Below are 17,966 nucleotides of genomic sequence, written 5' to 3' on the forward strand. Positions count from 1 at the left end.
AGGACATGCAGTGTTTGGTGTCCTGTTCCTGTGTTAGTTTGCTGACAATGATGGTTTCCAGCTTCATCCATGTCCCTGCAAAGGACATGAACTCATCATTTTTTTATAGCTGCATAGTATTCTATGGTGTATATATACCACATTTTCTTTATCCAGTCTATCATTGGTGGGCATTTGGGTTGGTTCCAAGTCTTTGCTGTTGTAAACAGTGCTGCAATAAACATATGTGTGCATGTGTCTTTATAGTAGAATGATTTATAATCCTTTGGGTATATACCCAGTAATGGAATTGCTGGGTCAAATGGTATTTCTGGTTCTAGATCCTTGAGGAATTGTCACACTATCTTCCGCAATAGTTGAACTAATTTGCACTCCCACCAGCAGTGTAAAAGCATTCCTATTTCTCCACATCATCGCCAGCATCTGTTGTTTCCTGACTTTTTAATGATCACCATTCTAACTGGCATGAGATGGTATCTCATTGTGGTTTTGATTTGCATTTCTCTGATGACCATTTATGATGAACTTTTTTTTCATATGTTTGTTTGCTGCATAAATGTCTTCTTTTGAGAAGTGTCTGTTCATATCCTTTGCCAACTTTTTGATGGGATTATTTATTTTTTTCTTGTAAATTTGTTTAAGTTCCTTGTAGATTCTGGATATTGGGGCTGTGTTCTGTAATATCTGAAGAGAGCTGTTAAGGAAAATAATGAAAGCCCAATAGACAGATGGGCAGTGGGAATAAGCAGTTCACACATACACAGAAAACAACATAACCAGCAAATAGAATAAAAGGTGCTGTGTTTCATCTACTATTAAAAGGATGGAAAAGTGAAACAATGAAGTAACATTTTTTCCCTACTGGATTGGCAAATATCTAAAAGAATAATACAATGCTGCCAGAATATATATCCATAGGAACTCTCTCCTGCCCAGTTGGTGGGAAGGTGAATTGGCACAATCTTTTCATAGGTCAATTTGTCAATATTTGTATTGAATTTAAAAATGTGTATATCCTTGATCCATCGATTTTCACTTCTAGTAATTTATTTGTAAATGTACTGACATGTACATAAGGTATACACATAAGGATGTCTATCATAGCCGTGTTTGTATTAGGAAGATCCAAACAAAACAAAATAGAAGTGGAAAGCACTTAAGTGTTTAGCAGTACTCAGAGGACTAGTTAAATAAATTAGGATACATCTATAGAATAGAATACTTTTTCCAGTTCTTAAGCAGAATATATTATTAGATTGGCTTGCATGAGCTCTCTGAAACATATTGTGAATAAAAGCAAGAAATAGTATAGCTTATGGGGTAAGTGCATTTGTGGTTTAACAAAATATATAAACTAGAATTTATACATGTTATCTGGAAGGAGGCACAGGAAACTGTTGATGATGGTTATCTCTGGGAGTTTGAAATGTGGGATGGAGAATGGGCTATTTTAATCTTATAGTCCCTTTTGAACAGTTGGAATTCTGTTTATTATGGGCATGTGCAGTTTTCACAATAAAAAACAAAGGTTTTTTGTTTTATGTGCACTACTTATATTTTTTTCTTGGATTTTTCCAGATTTCTCTTGCACTTTGCTTTGTTTTGATGTTTGGGAACTCAATGTTGTTAACTTCTTATTATGCTTCTTCTTTGGTAATTATTTGGGTAAGTATTAACACTTATATGGCTATTTTTGAAACTAGTGGTTTAACAATTTTTTCTTCACTGACTTAGGATTCATGAGGGCTTTCTGTAGGAACCATCTTAGGTGTCTTACTGAATATACTAGATGTGATGGTGTTCAAGTACTCCTAAAACAGGAAAAAAAAAAGGAAAACTTAGTATCATTCCAGAAAGGTTTCTATGCTTTCTTCTCTCTTCCTCCTTTCCATTTTTATCCTACTACTGCTCCACTTTTTGAACCCCTTTCCTCTCATTGCAATCTTTATAACAGCCACCCCTCTGCATTCCACTGTGATCAGAAGATCAAGGCCTTGGTTACTTTGTTTTTTGTTTTTTGGGTTTTTTTGGTTTGTTTTTTGCCCCTTGTCTACTTGTATGGACTGTTCAGATGGTTTAAGTAAGGTGATGATTCAATTTTATTTTGCTAAATCACTATCAAGAACATCTTTAGATTATGGAGAGATTATTTTACAGAATTAGAACAAATTGATGGAAGGTCATCTAATTCCTTCTACCACATTTGGCAGGATGACTTTATTTTTTTGTTTGTTTTGTTTTGTTTTGTTTGTGTGTGTGTGTGTGTGTGTGTGTTTTGACAGAGTTTCGCTCTTGTTGCCTACGCTGGAGTGCAATGGCGCAATCTTGGCTCACTCCGCCTCCTGAGTTCAAGCGATTCTCCTGCCTCAGCCTTCCGAGTGGCTGGGATTACAGGCATATGCCACCATGCTCGGCTAATTTTGTATTTTTAGTAGAGACAGGGTTTCTCCATGTTGGTCAGGCTGGTCTCGAACTCCCGACCTCAGTTGATCTGCCCACCTCGGCCTCCCAAAGTGCTGGGATTAGGTGTGAGCCACCGTGCCCAGCTGGCAGGTTGACTTTGTAAGTCTAAAAGTCTTCTGAAATTTACAGACTGCCTTTTTTTTGGTGGGTTTCCATTAAAATGTTTTGCAAACTTATTATTCCTTATGTTTAAAGTGCATGTGCTTTAGTTTCCCAATGACTTTAAAAGCGTATTGCACTGTCATAATTGGAATATATTCTACTTCCTGAGTAATTAAGTTACTTAGATCATTTGGGGTTTCTTAATTTCTAGAACCCATTACATTTGAAACCTCCGTTTTCATTTATTTTACAAATAATATTTATTTAAAAGCCCATTTCTTGACCGAGTGCAGTGGTTCATTCCTGTAATCCCAGCACTTTGGGAGGCTGAGGCGGGCAGATCATAAGGTCAGGAGATCGAGACCATCCTGGCTAACAAGGTGAAACCCCATCTCTACTAAAAATACACGAAATTAGCCGGGTGTGGTGGCGGGCGCCTGTAGTCCCAGCTACTTGGGAAGCTGAGGCAGGAGAATGGCGTGAACCCAGGAGGCAGAGCTTGCAGTGAGCCGAGATCGCGCCACTGCCCTCCAGCATGGGCGACAGAGTGAGACTGTATCTCAAGAAAAAAAAATGCATTTCTCAAAAATATGCCTCTTCCCAGTCAGGGCCACCACCCTTTTCAGGTTGTGCCTTGAGTATACTTAGCTACAGAAATTAGCAATTAGCATGATGCTGTATTTTCAACAACAACAAGAAAAATCATAACTTTGGGATTAATAAGTATAGTTCTTCGGTTCTGTGTACTCTGTTTATTATTAGGAAAGGTGACAAAGTACTCAGTTGTGTGTTTTACATATGTACTTTGTCATGTACTGCTATCACCCAGGATAAAGTACATGAATCTTGGTACTATGGACAGGGAAACCATTGAATCGAATATTACATATAAATAAAATCTAATTTAAGTACATTTTATAGGACATTTCAGTTCTATATGTCAGGTATGCTGCTAGATGCACTGAGGTGCATCTTAGGTGTGAATTAAGTATATTTATGTGTATTCCATATATTTTGGTGTATTAAATGATAACAGGGAATACAGCATGTTTGTGCATATTTAACTATAAACACACATTTGTATATATTTATAATTAATCACTTTGAAACCTAAATTGTATCACATTTTGTATTCTTAGGTATTTAGAAACTTCCAAAAAGATTTAATTTGGTTTCAAGTATTTATGTCTGGATCTCTAATCATATTTTTGCCATGTTTGAAGTAGTTTTAGCTCCCCAAGGGTAATACAGTTTGGGAGCATTACCACCTGAAAAATACTTCAGAGAAGTATTTAGTTGATCCATTAAAATTTCATTTGTTGTTTACCCTAAGAGTCAGTAATTTTTAGCTAAAGGAAAATCTTATCCCTGTATGACTGCTGTCCAAAATTCTGAAAATATTATATATCTCGTGGCTCAGAAATAAATCAGATATGTCAAATCAGTCATAGACATTTACATATGGTGATTCTTTTTTCAACTTTAAAAAGTCATGCACTCACCTAATTGACTTTGGATAATAGGGCTGTACCTTGAAGTCACTGACTATAGAAATGAGCGTGTGGATGGTATGTGGAAAGATGACCATGTGCTACATTTTATATACTTGAGAATCTGTATTATTTAGAAGAATTTTTTGGTACTTGAATTTATGTCTATAAGTATTAACTGTGTATACTATGTTATTTTCTCTACTCAGGGTATTCTGGCAATGAAACCACATTTCCTAAAAATAAATGTATCTGAACTTAGTTTATGGGTAAGAATCAATCTATTTTAATGCTTATGTTTTTTCTTCTCTAAAATATATCATTGGTTTTATGTTTTACTTTTAAGAAAATGATCTATGTAATTCAGGGGATCCAACAGTTTCATAGTGTATTAGGGCTCAATTTTAATGTACCAAATTGCCCTTTTTATGAAACAAGTTAAAGTTAATCCTGGGTATGTAGTTTAAAAATTCCAGTTTTATTTATTACTCATGTTTTATCTGAGAAACAGTGCATGTATGAAAATCTGTTAAAGGGAATTTAACTGCAGTGGTTGTATAAATCTTCTATAAAATATATTAATTTTGATAAGATTGTATGATTATATTTTTATTTTTAGTTATTGCCCCTTGATTTTGAACAACATACTTGATTTTATATTGAGATGCATTTTTTAGCATTTTGTCTTGTAGACAGCAATATATATTTCATGTATGATTAAAGCATTTATTTTTTTCTTCCTAGCCTATGTCTATGGAATATGAAGCATCAAAGTTATTTTTATTTTCTTTTTTTAGGTTATTCAAGGATGTTTTTGGTTATTTGGAACTGTCATACTTAAATACTTGACATCTAAAATTTTTGGTATTGCAGATGACGTAAGTGCATTTTTTGCTTAAACTTGAAAGACTTGAATAGGCTAAGAATAAATTGAGTTATTCAAGTATTACTATTAAAATGAAATTCTAGGATGAAGTCTGTTCACCTATTATTTTATCTATTCAATATAATAGAAAGTAAATGTAATTGTATATAGATTTTCATTCTCCAAAATTAGTTTCTTAAAACAATCTCTTATTGTATTGGTCCTTCTATGTCACTAAAATTTTAAAGCAGGAAAACTCTAGAGATTAAAGATCGAATTTTAAGGTCTATACAGACATTTTTCTCTAGCTTATTTTTAACTGGTAAAGACACCATCTTCAGAGCCTTAACTGGAGATCGTATTATAGTCTCATTCTTTTTTCTCCCCAGTTTTCAAGTCATTACTTGTAAAAGGCTTTTATAAGCCTTTATAGATAATTTAATCCAAGTTAGTCTTATTTAGAGAAGATTTTTGTTTGTTTTTGGTATTGGGGTTGAAGGGAAGGTAAAATGGAGAAGTCTGTCTTATAAATTTAAGGATTCTCCCTGTCCATAATTGCTTTGCCTATTTTATTTTGGTGCTCTAATCAGCACATCCTAAGTGAGGAGGCTGTCAAAGATTTAATTTAAAAAAGCAGCACAAGAACCAATATGGAAAAAATAAACTACTTTTTTTCCTATAATATATTTTTATTGGTGATTTTCTTCTTTCTGTACTAGATTAATGTTATGGTTTTGAAACTGGGTTATGTGAAGTCCTAGGACTTCCCAGGACTCTTCCCTGAGAGCTGTGTACTCCCCCATCTCCTAGCCTCTCTTACCCAGGGCAGTTTAACCTTAATCTCTTTCATATAGGTTTTCATAAGAGCAAGGGTTGTTTTTGCTTAAAAGATTGAAAGCACATGGACCATTAAATGGGTGGTCTACAATCTGTGGAAAAATTTTTAAAACTTTAAAACTATAGTTGAAAATGTATTCATTCATTCATTCATTCATTCATTTAGTACCTCCTGTGTGCCTGACAATGGAAAGTATCCTAGAGATACAAAACTGAGTAAGGTATGGTCTAGCAGAAAATTCAGAAAATAGGAACAATTTCTAGCAGTTATAATACAGCGTAATAAAGGCTATGATAAAAAATTAAGTACAGAGTGCTGCAAGAATACACAGGAGGAGCATTAGGGAAGGATCCTGGAAGTCATCTGAGGATGAGAGCTGAAAGGTGGGTGAGTCAGCCAGTATGCAGAGCGCAAGCAGGAAGACAAGTAAAATAACCCTAGTCCTGCATTTATGGAATCTCTTTACCTCACTGGGGGAAAATGAACCAGTTAAGGTATTAATTCAGGTTAAAGCAATTATTGTCATTTTCTGTCATAGCCTAAAATTATGCCAGGGCCAAGAAAAAGCTGCTGAAAACTATGTTATTTGCAAATTAGAAATAACTTAGTTGTAACTTTAGTCTTTTTAGAAATATGTAACGTTGATCAAGGGCATTGGCTCATAAGTTCTTAACTTTGACATTGGTTAAAGGAAGAGAGTGGCAAGGCTACCCAGCCTTTCATTTCCTACTGAGTTCTCTACTTTTACTGACAGTGCCTCTGAGCGTAGGCTTTTAGCTGTCCGCCCCAAATCGGGTCAGCCTGCTCCAGTAGTGAAAGTTCTTTTTATGACCAGCCACACTCCGTCCTGCCCCCTTCAAAAGAACTGTTGCACTAACAGTATGGGGGAGATGAGGGTGGTACCTAGGTGGATGGGAGCAACCTAAGTAAAAATGCCGCAGACTCCCACTGTTTTTACCCAGAGTTTCTCAGTTTTTTATGAATGAATGCTTCCCACGTCGTTGCTTTCTTTTGATTAATCTCTAGAACCCGATACGAGTGTTTTTTTTTTTTTTTTTTTTTTATAATTTTGTCCAATTTTAAAGTTGTTTTGGAGAATGGGAAATACTAGTTTCTTCACTCTGTGGTATTTGGAAGTCAACGCATTTTTTGATATACGAGTGTTGATGCAGCTTATATCCTGGGGTAAACCTCACCTGCTCAAATGTAGTATTTCTTTTCTATATTGCTGGATTTGGTTGGCTAATATTTTTAAGGATATTCGTCTGTTATTCATGAGGAATATTCGTTTTAGTTTTCTTTTCTTGTAATGATTTTGTCTGGTTTTGGCTTCAGGGAAATGTCATCTCCTAAAATTATTTGCAAGTGTTCTGTCTCCTGTTTTCAGAGAGATTTTTGTGTAGAATTGGTATTATCTCTTCCTTAAATGTTTAGTAGAATTTGACAGTGAAGCCCTCACAGCCTGGAGCTTTCTTTTTGTGTAGGTTTTTTACTACAAATTCAGTTTCATTAGGAAGCTCTCCAGTTCATCTGGAGTGAACTTTGGTAGTTTATGTCCTTAGAGGAATTTTGCCTATTTTCTATATGTCATCAAATGGATAATGCTTTTTGAGTTTAGTCAGTTAAAATTCTTATTGGAATTTTTGTGTATATGCATATATGGGAAGTGATCTTTTTGTTCTTTGGTTGGCTTCTGCTTATTTGGATTTGGAATTAATATTGGCCTCCCATTAAGAGCTGTTGTGGTTTTTGTTTTTTGTTTTTTTTTGTTTGTTTGTTTTTTCTTTCCTACTTTCTGTCAACTTGGGAAAGTTTTTTTTTGAAAGTTTAATAATTCATCTATGTTAACCATCTCAGTCTAGGGCTTTTTGGGAGGGAAAATACTTGATTTCTCTTTCAGATACTTGAATGCTTTTTGTTCTATTCAAGTTTTCTATTTATTTTTGTTGGTGTTTTATGGGGTTCCAGAAATGTATCCATTTTACCTAGCTTTTACAATTTATTAGCAAATTGTGTAGCCTATTCTTCTTATTTTAATTATGTTGAGTCCATAGTTATTTCTCCCTTTTTCATTTTGCTTTTTGTTTGCATCTTTTATTTCCTTCATTGGACTTGCTCTAGAGGTCTGTTGTTTTAATATTTTTAAAGTTACACCTTTTTTCAGTCCTCTTTGGTTTTGTTGTGTTTCTCTTTGTCACCAGTTCCTGTCCTTATTCTTAGATCTTTTTGTTTCCTCTCTTCTGATGGCCAAGGGAAATGCTTAGCTCTGTTGTTTTCACCTCTCTTATTTTCTGATCAATGCTTTTAAAGCTAAAATTTTCTTGTAAGTGCATAGTACTTCTTTATATATCTTATACATTGGCTATTTGTGATTTTTTTAAAAGTTTTATGATATTTAATTTCTAATAAAAAAATTTAAAGCAATTTTTAGTTATTTTCTAGTTTTATTGCATTTATAATCAAATATATGTATATATTTGGAATTTATTGTTGCATGGTTTGTGAATATTCAAAAATATTTCACTTGTGTTCAAGGATAATGTGTATTCTCTTTGTGAAGTTTATATTCTCTGTTTGTGAGCTAGTTGATTGTATTCACCTTTTATGTTAACTTTTGTCAACTTTTTTATTCAAGGAGGCAGTGTTTAACATTTTCAGTGAACACTGTCAACTTTTCTATTTCTTCCTTTAGTTTTTGTCAGTTCTTATTCTGTGTACTTTGCATCTATATTTTTAACTGCAGATATGTTGGCAATATGTATAATCTTGCTTTTTTGTTGGCAATATGTATAATCTTGCTTTTTAATATAATATGTAATATTATATTATAATAATATATTTGTCTCTTTTCATGTATTTTTTGCTTGAATTCAGTTTTGTGAGACATTATAATTGCTAACAGATTTGTTTTAAACTTGCATGGTATATCTTCTTCCATTCTTCTATTTTCAACCTTTCAGCATACTTATAAATATTTCTTTTGGTGACAACATAATATTAGATTTTTTCCCCTTAAGTCCAATTTGAGCATCTGCCCCTTAATTAGTGAATTTATGCTCTTTACATATATGCTAATTTTTATAATACTAGGACTTATTTCTTTTATTTTGTTTGGGATTTGTTTTTTTTCTGCTATTTTAGGTGCCGTATATTCTTCCTATTGATTTCTTAAACTTATCAGCATACATTTCTTCTCCCAAGAAGACACAGTATTTTGAAATGCTTCATCACATACCTGCCACCATCTAGTTCCTACTCTTACCCTGTTCCTTCTGCTTCATGTAGATATCATATAGAATTTAGTCATGGTTTGTCCTAGATATAATTTCTCCTCTTTTCTTTGGTCATTGCTTTTGTAGACTATAGTGAACTTGAACATTTGGCAAATGTATTCTGTCTTTGTGCCCTAGTTTTCTTGTTTATAAAGTGAAAATAATTCCACCTTCCTCACATGGCTTTTTGTGGGAGGTAATGTGGCAGTGTGAGTGAGAATGCTTGATAACATGTGAATAATTATGTGGGAGGTGATTATCAGTCAAAAAGTACCTTTTATTCCAATGCCTGCCGATTTCTACTTCACTCAAGTACCCTTTTCAATCTCCTTTTCAGAATTAGTATTTCCTTTTCTTTACCCCATAGCCCATTGTGCTTTTATGATTAAGAGATGTCTGTATGTGTTCTCAAGCCCAGAGCTGCTGGTAGGCTCCAGCAAGGGAGATACTGTGTAGCCTGTTACACCAGGTTTAGCACAGTAAACTGGGAAAACCCAAAGGAAAAAGCCTTTGGGATGTTGATGAGTGTGGAAGGTAGGGTGTCGTTGGAGCTATCACTATTCAGCAAAAGAAGGGAACTGTGAAGGTGGAGGGTATAGCATTTCCTTTAACAAAAGCAACCTTGGTATGGGAACAGTGGACTGCGTAATGTAATGAAAACTATTTTCAGATACTATTGAAATTAAAATATATTATTGCAGTGTATGGCTTAATGTAATGGTAACTTTATTTCTTACCAGGCTCATATTGGCAACTTATTAACGTCAAAATTCTTCAGTTATAAGGATTTTGATACTTTATTGTATACCTGTGCAGCGGAGTTTGACTTTATGGAAAAAGAGGTAAGATGTGATTTCTAGTTCTGTTTCCTAAGGTTTTGGTCCATACATTTTTCATAAAGGGTGCTCCTCTTATATCAGACTCTTTATGTGCTGTTATCTCAGTTTGATGGAAAAGGAAAATCTGGCAGCTTAGAGGAAGATTTTTCTATTTACATTAGTGCAGCTCCCTGGAATATATGGCCTTTACTCATTTTGATAATTTAGAAATAACACATTCAGACGAGCAGTGGTTTTCTAGGTGAGTAAACACAGAGGCATTTCAAGTTGCCATTTTTCTGTGATAGCATTAATTTAGTCAGGCTCTCAAACTCTTACATTTCCACTCATTTTGTGGTTATTTAAATAGATATTTGTTTTGAAACATCAAGTCCAGGCTTTTCATTCCAACAGCATTTTTCTTTCTAAAACTGTATTCAGAGATTTAGAAGGAAAGCAGAGAGTAGTTTAGTGGATTGTGAGACAGAAGCCTGCAATTTTGCTTGATGTTCTTGAACAAGCAACTCTCATTCCTCGTGTTATAGTTTACTAGTTTCTAGTAGCATGCCATAAACAGATAATGTGAAGACAAAATGAGATAATACATAGGAAAGTACTTTGATATTTTAAATATATAAATATTCAAATAAATAAAATATTAATTTGCAATACTTTATGAGCTGGTTTAGTTCAACAGACATATATATATGTGCCTTTTTAACACCATCAATGTGGTACTGATTAATTATATTATCTGTGTCACTCCTTCAGAGTGGTGTGTGTGTATATGAAACTGGCCAACAATACTCTATTGACATGTTAGTTTCCCTCATGAACCCACTGTGTTAGCCCAGTGTCCAGAGTTCCAGACCAGTGGATGCCAGGGCACCACACAGGAAACTTTTACCTACCAGCCGTTCGGAGTTGAGTGTGTTCTGCAGAGGTACTCTTTACTCCAGTGGCCTGTCAGTCTTCATTTATTGTGTTCCGGCAAATGGTTTTGACACACAATGACTGACAAAGATGTATGAGTTTTAGTGTTAAACCCGCTGAAACAAACAAATGAAGCATATCTTGCAAGACATTGAAATGCATGTTCATAGGGGATCAAGACTCCTTCAAATATTAGAGAATTAGGATGTGGTGGAAGTTCTTTAACGTTATTGAGAACATCATACATACTGCTACAACCTGAGAGTATTAAACATAAGTTATGTGATGAAAGAAATAATTTATTGAGGCATAGCATGACTTCAGCTAATTTGAAGAAAATAGCAAAGCTCTTTCCAGCATGCCATTCCGCATCACTGTATGTATCTGAATTCATCGGGACTGTGCTGTAGAGACAGAGTAGTGTCAGTTCAGGGAACATATGTTCCAATTATAGTACACCCATACAGTGTATTGTGTGGTACACCCATACAATACCCATAACATGCTATTTCCTAACATGATATCATACTGACATGGAAAGATGCTTAAGATATATAATGGAGTAAACAAAATGATATAGTCTTATTAACCCATAATTAACACACATAAAAGTAAAAAAAGTGTAAAAGAGCAACAGTTTAACAGTGGATTTTTGGGTGGAGAGATAACTGAGAGGTGCACAGGATCACAATGTGTAGGGCTTTGTTATTAAACTTATTTCTATTTTTTTCTGCTACTAAAGAAAATGTAAAAGTCTTTTGCTCCCCTCAAACGTCGATCATTATTTTGTTTATGCATGAGAGAGAAAGAGAGAGTGTGTGTGTGCGTGTGTTTCAAGAATTATATTTTTATCCCCCACAAAATATACAGGAAAAGCTTATTCCATTTAAAGGAACTTTACATACCTTAGATGACTATTAAGGTGGTCTCTCTAGTTAGATAAGTAGCATGCAAAAAGTGAACAGTAATCTCTTCAGTCACATGTCACACTTACAGGGGTTTAGGTACCGTATTTTTAGTGTTTCAACTCAGCATTTTGGGGCAGTTCATTTCTGTGGAAATGCACCTTCCTTTTTATGATGGCAGGCAGTGGGTAGATTGGTGAATGTTCATATTTCTCTACTTTCAGAAATTTACCTATTTCATTATTTGAAATGAAATTTTGTTTGGTTAAAATATTTCCTTCAACAAAACATCTCTTTGAATTTCAGACTCCACTGAGATACACAAAGACATTATTGCTTCCGGTTGTTCTTGTAGTGTTTATTGCTATTGTTAGAAAGGTATGTCTATCACTTAAGAGCTCTTTCTTATAATAGAGTATTTTCTTGTTTTTACATAGTACTTGCATATACTTGGCCACATATTAATATGATACAGTGTTTTTTATGGGCTTACTCTAACATGTTCTATGTTTTCTTAATGATAGTTTTTGATAGACATTTATATATCTTCAAAATATTCTATCTGCTAGCATAAAACAGACATCGGAAAAGGATGGCTCAAGTTTAGATAGTCATGTATTTTGGAAGACATGAACAGAGACCATACTGACCCAGATACAACTTGCGTGTGTAAATTATTACTGGCTTCTACCTTTAATGTAATATTTCCCTAAAATATTTAATATATACCTTTCTAAGTGATTTGTGCAGTGTACAGTAACTCCTGTGTTTATTATTAATCAGAAAGAAAAAAACAGAGTATTTGCAATGTGTTGATGAACTAGATAAAATGTTTAGGTCCCCAACTTGGCTTTGATAATAAAATTCTAAGCCCAGATATAAATAAGGTCAATGGAAGTGTGATTTTCCCTCTCTTTTTTTCTTTCAAGAATTGTGCACTCTGTAACCAAATGTGTCTTAAGAGAATGAGTAGAAGTTAATCTGTGATGGAAAAAGAGGTGACAGACCTTAAAAGTTTCCTGATCTGTAGCCAGTGATTTCTGTGTTAACACAATTTCATTTATTTGTAGACTATTCTGTATGATAACAATTGTTCATATTATGTATTTGTACTCTGCTTTGTATGGAACATTTTCACATGAGTATTTAAATTGGTTATTCGACAGCCCTGTCGGGTAGACAAATGTTATCCCCATTTTAACATATGGAACTGAAAGATCAAAGATGTTGTTAGGAGCCTCACATCATGTCCACTTAAAATCTAGGGAAGAGTGAGACTCGGGCTCTGCACCTTCCCTGTCATAGGGCTACATCTGGTATTCAGCTGTGTACTCCAACAGCACTTTTCATCTCTAATCAGTTAATAGTTCCTGCTGTGCGCTAGGCTTTGTGTGTGCTTTGCACTTTTATACACTTTATGTGGATGTGCACCTAGTGGGTACTCAAAAAATACTAAGCATTGGCCATCCAGAACATATGCAAAAGACAGGATCCTGAGTGGTGAGAGATGATGAAAACCATTAGCTAGGCTGTTTCATTTAAAGAAGAAAAGATTCAGATGGAAAGCGGATAATTATTTTGAAATGTGTTAAAAGCCTGCCCCTTGAAAATAAGGTTACACACAATCTGGCTCCTTAGAATCATGGCCAATTCCAGGTGGTAGGACTTATGACCAGAACTGATCTCGACAGTTAAGGGAAGTGTTATAGATTCAAGCAGCAGCTGAGTGGTTCTTCTAAGGGCTGGATTACAACCTGTCAGCAGTGTCGTAGAGAATGTTTTACTGGAGATAGGATTTTAGATTAGACGACCTCCTGTTATTGCTAAGTATGAAAGCACAGTGACTGTGTTTTGAATGCTTCTAGCAGTGATTATCAACCTTTGAGCCAACTCTCCAGTTTTCTGTGTGTACTGTTAAGGAGAGGTGTTGCCAACAACATTGGCATGGTGGAAGCAGCACTGAATGTGAATTTGAAGCCAGAAGATCTGGTTTCAAGACTGCAGTGCTTCTTAGTAGTTGTCTGCCTACAGGGTGATCATTTAATCCATCTGAGCTTGTTGCTCATTTACAAAATGAGGATGATATCATCTACCCAACAGGGCTGTTGAATATTAGCTTTGACCAGATACTACACAAATATAAGATTATGTTGTTGTGATTATTATTTTCTGAGTTATCTCTTATCTCTATACTTATATTTTCATTAGAAGTTTTACAGTTTAAAAGATACTTTGGTTAAAATATTGTTTTTCCCAACACAGCCTTTCTAAAGTGTTTCAAAATCTGTTTACAGGTTATTAGTGATATGTGGGGTGTCTTAGCTAAACAACAGACACATGTAAGGTAAATATGCTATTAAGAATTTTATTACCTCCTCTGTTCATTTATTAAATAGATATTTACAGTGTATTAATTTTATACTTACATGTTGTGTACCTAATATTTGATAATACGTATTTTTTTGTGGTCCATTCCCTTCTTGGCGTTTCTTCTTATTTCCTATCTGTGTAGAACACAGCACATCACTTATTCACCCTTCAGATGTCATCCAGTACAATCTGACAGTAGCCCTGCACATAATCTACACTCGAAGGACACAGTTTTGTACTTCAGTTCAGCAGGGAAAGTAAATTATTATGTGAGTGGTTTTAGGACCAGTGGACTGCCTTTTGGGAAATGAACAGGGAAATAGAAAACTGGATTCATACTTCTCACTTTTCACAGAAAATAAATTTCAGATGAAGCAGAGAATTAGGTATAGGAAAAAAATAAAACCCCAAAATTAACCAAGAGAGTATGTTTATAATCTAAGAGTTAGAGAGGCCTATAGCATGCTTGGTATTTTCCTCCATCACACCCTTTATCTTACTCTCTTACCATTTATCACCCTTTGTACTTAAATGTTGATGTGTGACCTGTGTCTCCTGAAGGGAGCGACCATTTTTGTTCAACAGTTTATATACAGTGCCTGCAAGATAGTAAAAAATAGTAGTTGAATGAGTGAGTATTTACATATGACTAATGAACGTGAAAAGGTAGTCTTGATCCTATGGTAAAGACATTCAGGCTAAAGCGAAGACCTTTTCACTTCTCATATTTCTAAAAATTAATAGTATATCCAGTGCTTGCAAGAGTGGGAGGTAGTGGATGGGAGGGAAGTTTGGCAGTACACAGTAAAACATGTAGTGGGCCTGCCCTTCAGCCCTGCAGTTCCACCAGTGCAAGTATACCCTCTAGAGATGCTCACAGAAATACAGAGATGATGGGGAGCTATGCCTTTGGTAGTACTGTGTGTAATGTGAGAAATGGAAACATCCAAAATATCTCCTGTGATCCAATCATAGAGTGGAATGTTAGGCCATCTTTATGGAAATAGGTCCAGTATACATTATTGAATTTTAAAAATTGCCTGTGTGTGTGTGTGTGTGTGTGTAGGATAATTATACTTCTGTTTAAAATTTGGAGATTTTTGTGTGTTTGTGCATAGAAGTGATCTGGAAAGATAAATCCTGTAATTATTAAGAGTGTGGGATTGGAGGATCGAGTGAAGGTAGTTTTAACTCTGCTTTTATTTTTTTGTGGGATTTTTGGGGGACAAGGATTGTTCAATGTATGTATCTATATATGTGTGTGTGTGTGTGTGTGTGTATATATATATTTTTTTTTGAGACAGAGCCTCTCTGTGTTGCACCGGCTAGGGGAGTGCAGTGGCACAATCTCGGCTCATTGCAACCTCCGCCTCCCGGGTTCAGGCGATTCATCTGCCTCAGCCTCCTGAATAGCTAGGTGACCACCACCACGCCTGACTAATTTTTGTATTTTTAGTAGAGACGGGATTTCACCATATTGGCCAGGCTGGTCTTGAACTCCTGACCTCGTGACCTGCCTGTCTTAGCTTCCCAAAGTTCTGGGATTATAGGCATGACCCTATATTTTATAATTTGAATATACACACCCTTATATTATTCCCTCACCTCCAAGTCTCTGCCAACATAATGATAAATTATTGCACATACTCCTGAGAGAATCCTTGTTCTCATTTAGAAACAATTTGCTGTAACTATGCCTTTGTTTATACCTGTAACATTTGAGTGGAGGACTAAGGGGGAAAGAAAAGGTTCTGGTTTACAATGCCAAAATTTTTCTTCATTTGAGGTGCAATTATTTTTGAAGAGCTGAGGAAGAAGCTACGAAATTTCAGCTCTAGTATGCAACTCTGGAAGAGGACGGTAGAACTTTTCACAGAAACAAAACTGTCCCTTCAAGAATAATAACTCACCCGTGGAAACAATTATAGGGAACCATTGAGTTTCATGGGGTTTTCAGTTCAAATAGCATCAGAGCTCTTTTTTGGAAGAGGAGTGGCATGTTGACATTTTATTTTGCATAACTACCAAAGCCCGTGTAAAAAGGGGAAGAGTAGGACATAAATCTTAACTATGAAAGACGTGAATGCCAATATTCTCTTTACTCAAAGATCCAGGAAGTAAAGTGGGATAGAGGCAGCATGATGTAGTAAAAAGTATGTTGGTTCTGAAGTCAGTCAGAATACAGTCCTGGCTGCTACTTAGTAGCTCTGTGATTCCCTTTCCTTGGCTGTAAATTGGGGTAATAAATGGTTGTAGGATTAGAGTTAATGGAATGTACTAAGCATATTAACATTGTAAGTACTCAACAAATGGTAACTGATAGTTTTTACTAGGTGTGAAAAAAGAATAAAGAAAGAACTGTTTCATCTCCTTCACTACCCCCTTATGTGTCCTGAGTTTGCTAATATATCAGTCTTTTTGAGGCCAGATTCTCAAATTAGATTATATGCTACCTGGATTAACAGTTTATTGATACACTTGTTCATTCATTAAAAATGTTGAGCTCTAAGTGCCAGGTATTACTCTGGGTCTTGGGAACGTATCAGTGCTTAAGAAAGAGAAGGTGTGTGTTGTCAACTCACACATTCCCGTCTCTGACCAGACTTCTCCCTTGAACTCAGATTTACACATATAATCATTTATTTGTCATCTGTGCTTGGTTGCCTAGTGAAAATCTCGAAGATTTTTTTCATTCCATGCTCTGCTGGGGTATCACCAGTGAGGGAGCTGGGACACCACAGTGTGCCTTTGTTGTCCTAATAAATACCCATCTAATCACATAGTTAGGATATAATACAACATTGTCCTTCTTCATTAACTTTCTTAAAAGAATATAGCACTAGTTTTGGCATGTGACTTTTAGTTATTTTGATTTGCCTCTATGTGTCCTGAGAGAATGTTATAGAAGTTGTAAAACTCCTATTTACAAGATGAAAATGCAAATATATGAAGTAAGTGCTTCAATAATGAGTTGATAGCAATATATTTTTTTCTGTTCCAGAAAACACCAGTTTGATCATGGAGAGGTAAAGACTTAATATCACTATAATTTTACTATCTTAAAGTTGCATGCATTTGGACTTTCCTTTCTAGTTCTAGTTTCTAACTTTGTTGGGAATTGTCAGCAATCATCTTGAAAATAACCTGGTATGTGTTTTTATGAGAATGCTACATGCAGATTCACTGACCATTCATTTGTTAAAATTAACTAGGAAACTCATTTGTTCTGCTCTGACAGTTGATTTCTGGAGCCCATTTAGACATACATATGAGATGTCTGTTGCACAATTGGAAATCACTTTCCTCTCTGCTCATCTTGCCTGAGTCCTCAGAGATGTGATTAGTTACTGCTCCCATCTCCTAGTGGTCCAGCCTGGTTTTGAGGGCAGTTCCAAAATGGAGCCCTCAGATCTTGAGGCAGCAGTCATTTCTTTTACCACTGTCTTTTCTTGGTCTGATGGTAGCATCCAGGTAGATTCAAAAATGTGGGCTTTATTAACCACAGGTTTGACTCTGAGAATCACAGAAGCACTTGCCTTAATGACTTGATAATTTTAGCCTTCCACTAAAATGGAACAGTTTGAAAGTGAATTTTAAGAATTGCTTTAGAAATTTCAGAAACCTAAGTAGTAGTACTTTTTGTTACTAAGGAGAACATACTCCTTTCTACATATTGCCAGCTTAGTATTCTTAAACTTCACTAACAGTAGGAGTAAAAAATATTTTCTTCTTTCTTTCAGCTGGTTTATCATGCTTTGCAATTGTTAGCATATATAGCCCTTGGTATTTTAATTATGAGACTAAAACTCTTCTTGACACCACACATGTGTGTTATGGCATCACTGATCTGCTCAAGACAGGTAACATGTTATGTTGGAGTATAGCTACTGTAATAATTTTAGCCTTTATT

General features: G+C 35.2%; 1 protein-coding gene across 1 annotated transcript in view; it reads left to right on the forward strand.

The window, feature by feature from the left end:
- Positions 1 to 17,966, forward strand: part of DPY19L1 (dpy-19 like C-mannosyltransferase 1) — a 123,489-nt gene that overhangs the window by 78,621 nt on the left and 26,902 nt on the right. Inside the window, exons 11-18 of the mRNA XM_025381067.1 lie at positions 1,579 to 1,665; positions 4,265 to 4,324; positions 4,853 to 4,933; positions 9,771 to 9,872; positions 11,993 to 12,064; positions 13,981 to 14,030; positions 17,058 to 17,082; positions 17,797 to 17,916. Coding sequence (XP_025236852.1) covers positions 1,579 to 1,665; positions 4,265 to 4,324; positions 4,853 to 4,933; positions 9,771 to 9,872; positions 11,993 to 12,064; positions 13,981 to 14,030; positions 17,058 to 17,082; positions 17,797 to 17,916 — 597 coding nt within the window. The remainder of the gene's footprint in view (positions 1 to 1,578; positions 1,666 to 4,264; positions 4,325 to 4,852; positions 4,934 to 9,770; positions 9,873 to 11,992; positions 12,065 to 13,980; positions 14,031 to 17,057; positions 17,083 to 17,796; positions 17,917 to 17,966) is intronic.

The sequence above is a fragment of the Theropithecus gelada genome, chromosome 3, assembly GCF_003255815.1.
Source record: "Theropithecus gelada isolate Dixy chromosome 3, Tgel_1.0, whole genome shotgun sequence".
NCBI lineage: Eukaryota > Metazoa > Chordata > Mammalia > Primates > Cercopithecidae > Theropithecus > Theropithecus gelada.